Below are 3,607 nucleotides of genomic sequence, written 5' to 3'. Positions count from 1 at the left end.
GTTCAGGGAAAACCCTCCCCATGGCGAGAGGGCTGAAGCCAGTTTGACATCTCACCACCCCTGGAGGGAGACAGATCAATTTGAGCCCAGCTGGGACAGCCAGGGCAGCCTGTCCTCCCCTTTTCTTCTCCAGTGACAAACCTGGGGGGAATCATGATATCACAACACACCTGGGGATGGCACACGTGAGACCCCGTGGGGCTCCACGTGACTCCAGCTCAGCCCATCATGTATCCTTGCTCTCTCTCCGTGTCCCCGGCAGTGCCACGTGAGCAGCGTGCCCGTCTTTAACAGCATGAAGCAGCCAGAGGTGAAGACCTGGGGGGCGGTGGTGACGGCGGCCATGGTGATCGCTCTCTTCGTCTACACAGGCACTGGTGAGTGAGGGGATCCCATGTGAGTGTGACATGGTCCTTAGAGGATCTGGGAGGTTCTGGAGGGCAGGGACCTTCTGGTGAGCAGAGGGACAGAGCAGGAAGGGAGGGGAGCCCATCTAACTCCCCTGTGATGTGCTCTGAGCCATGTCCATCCAAGTCCGGTCCCTCAAACACATGCGCAGGAGGCTTGTCCCTGTCCCCTGCTGACTGCTCCCTTCCCGGCAGGCGTCTGTGGCTTCCTGACCTTTGGGGCCGGTGTGGAGCAGGATGTCTTGCTGTCCTACCCCTCCAACGACATCCCTGTTGCCCTCGCCCGAGCCTTCATCATCCTCTGCGTCTGAGCCATGTCCATCCAAGTCCGGTCCCTCAAACACATGCGCAGGAGGCTTGTCCCTGTCCCCTGCTGACTGCTCCCTTCCCGGCAGGCGTCTGTGGCTTCCTGACCTTTGGGGCCGGTGTGGAGCAGGATGTCTTGCTGTCCTACCCCTCCAACGACATCCCTGTTGCCCTCGCCCGAGCCTTCATCATCCTCTGCGTACTGACATCCTACCCCATCCTGCACTTCTGCGGCCGGTGAGCACTGGGAGGAGGCCAGGGCTGGCGTGGGCAGGAGGGGCAGTGCGGGGAAACCCCCCTGCCCTGGGTCTATGTCCGCAGGGCTGTCTTGGAGGGTCTCTGGCTCCGCTACACTGGGGTGACGGTGGAGGAGGATGTGGTTCGGGAGCGGAGGAGGCGCGTGCTTCAGACCATCAGCTGGTTCCTCCTGACCCTCCTCCTGGCTCTCTTCATCCCCGACATCGGCAAAGTCATCTCTGTCATCGGGGGCTTGGCCGCCTGCTTCATCTTCGTCTTCCCAGGTGGGGCATCCTGGGCTGCTCAGGGGCTGGAGGTCTCTTGGCCTCATGTCTCGAAGAGAGAGGGGGCGGGATGGGGGCGCAGGAACCAGGTCTTTAGAGAAGGACAAAAGCGTGGCGTGAGGTTGGCCGGCAGCCCAACTGTTGTGACTGGTCTCTCTGCTCTGTAACGGGGAGTGTGGCTCCCTGGCTGGTGGCGTGTCTGCTCAGTCCTCAGCAGACTGTCCTCATCTGGGTCTAATTTGCCTCCCCTGCCTTTCAGGGCTCTGCCTGATTCAAGCCAAGCTCTCTGAGATCCAAGAAACCAGGGCAATCAGGTAACCGAATTTTTTTTCTGCGCATGCCGGTGGGAAGGTCCCCTCTAAACATGCCCTGTCCTCCTGTACACACAGCTGGTGGGCCCAGGTCAGCTACGGGGTGTTCATGGTCACCCTCGGAGCCTTCATCTTCGGACAGACCACTGCCAACGCCATCTTCGTGGATCTCACAGCCTGACTCCTTCTCCCGGCTGGACCGCGCTGCTGCTGAGGGGATGCAGACTTCCCCCAGGATCAAAGGGAAGCAGAGAGAAAACCCATTGGTGTGCTGGGAAGATCCAAGAGGAGTGTTGTAACCTGGGGCTTGGCTGAAAGAGCCCTGCAGTGGTTTGTATCTCATTGTCTTAATGCACCAGGCAGTCAGGCTTGTCCTTTCAGCCCTGACTCCCTGGTGAAGCCAGAGCATCACTACAAGGGGACCTGGAGTCCAGGTCCAGCCCTTTCTGCCCCCCTGGGTAGACATCACTACCTGAGACATCACCGAGGGGGTCATGGCTGGGGTTTACGAAGGCACGCGGTGCTCAGCTGTGTGCCCCTGGGCTGGGGGAGCTCCTCTCCACAGCTTCAACTCCTCCTTCTCCCTAAGTTGGAGGGAGACAGTGTGTCTTGCATAAAGGGAACTAGTAATTGTGTTTATCAGACAGGGCGACATCCCCATAGTCCTATTCTGTGTCAGTGTTTGGTTTGAACTCTGCTTTCCCATGGCTCATCTTGCCGGTCTTCTGCCCTTACTCATACACCTCCCTCTGCCTGAGCTGCACTTTCTGTTACAAAGTGGGACCCGTCACCGTCAGCCTGATTTTTTTTTGTTGTTTTTTGAGGATCAGGACCACCCCAGGGTGGATTCATGCTGGTTCAATGTTTTGGTCACTCACTAGAGAAGGTGCTGTGGTTGCATCAACCTTCTGGAGACACTATGCTAGAGCAAGGCTCTTCTCCATATTTCAAATCCTGTTCTTCCAGGAGGTATCCAGGGAATGGGACTGGGCCAAATGTAGGTTTTAAGGGATGCTTTGGGGATAAAGCAGTCAGCATTAATACAGTTTATATTGTTTCCTTGGTTGTTTACACTCTCTGTGGCTGGTGTTGCTCTGGACTGTCCCTCCGTTGCCTGTCTGGATGGATGATGGTTTCACTTCTGCTTTCGCTGGGTTCCCCCAGCTGCAGATTCGGTTGGGGGAGTTAAAACTCAACAGCAAACTGCTCTTGGTCAGTCTTTGAGTTCCCTTGTTCCTTGTTTGGCTTCTAAAACCCTATGGGAGGGAGGAATGTATGTGTATCTACTGCTGTATCTGCGATGAGAGCCCAGCCCAGCTTTGTGCAAAACCTGACTTTGCTCCTCCTGATGTGGACCTCCCCACCGCTCCTCAGGATGAGATGGAGAGACACACTTGGAGGAGGAGGAAGAAAAGCCCCAAGCACAGTGTGAATGTTTTGCGGGATTCTGTGAAGGCACATCCCTCCTGCCTCCCCCAAGGTGCCTCCAACCTCCGTGCAGGCACTGGGGCTTGGGGGACCCCTTGGCATGAGGCAGAATGTGCCCCCCCCAGCACCCTTGAGCCCTGCAGACCGCTCCTCGGGGATGTGGACAGCACTGAGCTGCCTCTCACAGAACCCAGCAGAGATGCTGGAGGCTCAGCAGATGCCAATGCCAAGATGCCTTTTGGTTCTTGTCCCCCATCAAGATGGAGAGGGGGTTGGTACCTGGTGGCTTTTATGGCTCTGGTTTTCCCCAAGGTCCCACAGCTGAAGCAGAACCAGACACGGTGTCCCATGTCTTTGGTTGTCACTCGGGGAGTGTCTGGGCTCCCCCAGTCCCCCTGGCTGAGGGCGGGGGGGTACAGAGGTGCTGTGGCCATTTCTCTGTTTGCCTTACCGCTCCCCTGACTGTTTACAAAACACCGGCCTTTTTAAATGTGTTTTCTATGTGCAGAAAGTGGAGGGACTTCGACTCAATAAACTTGACGTTGTGGTGCGTGCACCTGCCGGGCATGAGGTGGTTTCTGTGGGGCCAGAGGGGGAAAGTGCTCCCGGGTGGGATGCAGGAATGAAGCCATGT

The 3,607-nt window shown here is 57.1% G+C and overlaps 1 protein-coding gene across 1 annotated transcript in view; it reads left to right on the top strand.

Annotated features, from left to right (window-relative positions):
• The window catches only part of SLC38A7 (solute carrier family 38, member 7), a 4,022-nt gene extending 2,296 nt beyond the window's left edge, over positions 1-1,726 (top strand). The window contains exons 6-10 of the mRNA XM_010077378.1: positions 263-377; positions 803-950; positions 1,035-1,234; positions 1,494-1,548; positions 1,624-1,726. Coding sequence (XP_010075680.1) covers positions 263-377; positions 803-950; positions 1,035-1,234; positions 1,494-1,548; positions 1,624-1,726 — 621 coding nt within the window. The remainder of the gene's footprint in view (positions 1-262; positions 378-802; positions 951-1,034; positions 1,235-1,493; positions 1,549-1,623) is intronic.
• The last annotated feature ends 1,881 nt before the right edge of the window (positions 1,727-3,607 follow it).

This window comes from Pterocles gutturalis, unplaced genomic scaffold (assembly GCF_000699245.1).
Source record: "Pterocles gutturalis isolate BGI_N339 unplaced genomic scaffold, ASM69924v1 scaffold41253, whole genome shotgun sequence".
NCBI lineage: Eukaryota > Metazoa > Chordata > Aves > Pterocliformes > Pteroclidae > Pterocles > Pterocles gutturalis.
The sequence above is the reverse complement of the archived record's forward strand: the minus strand, read 5'-3'. Positions and strand labels throughout refer to the sequence as shown.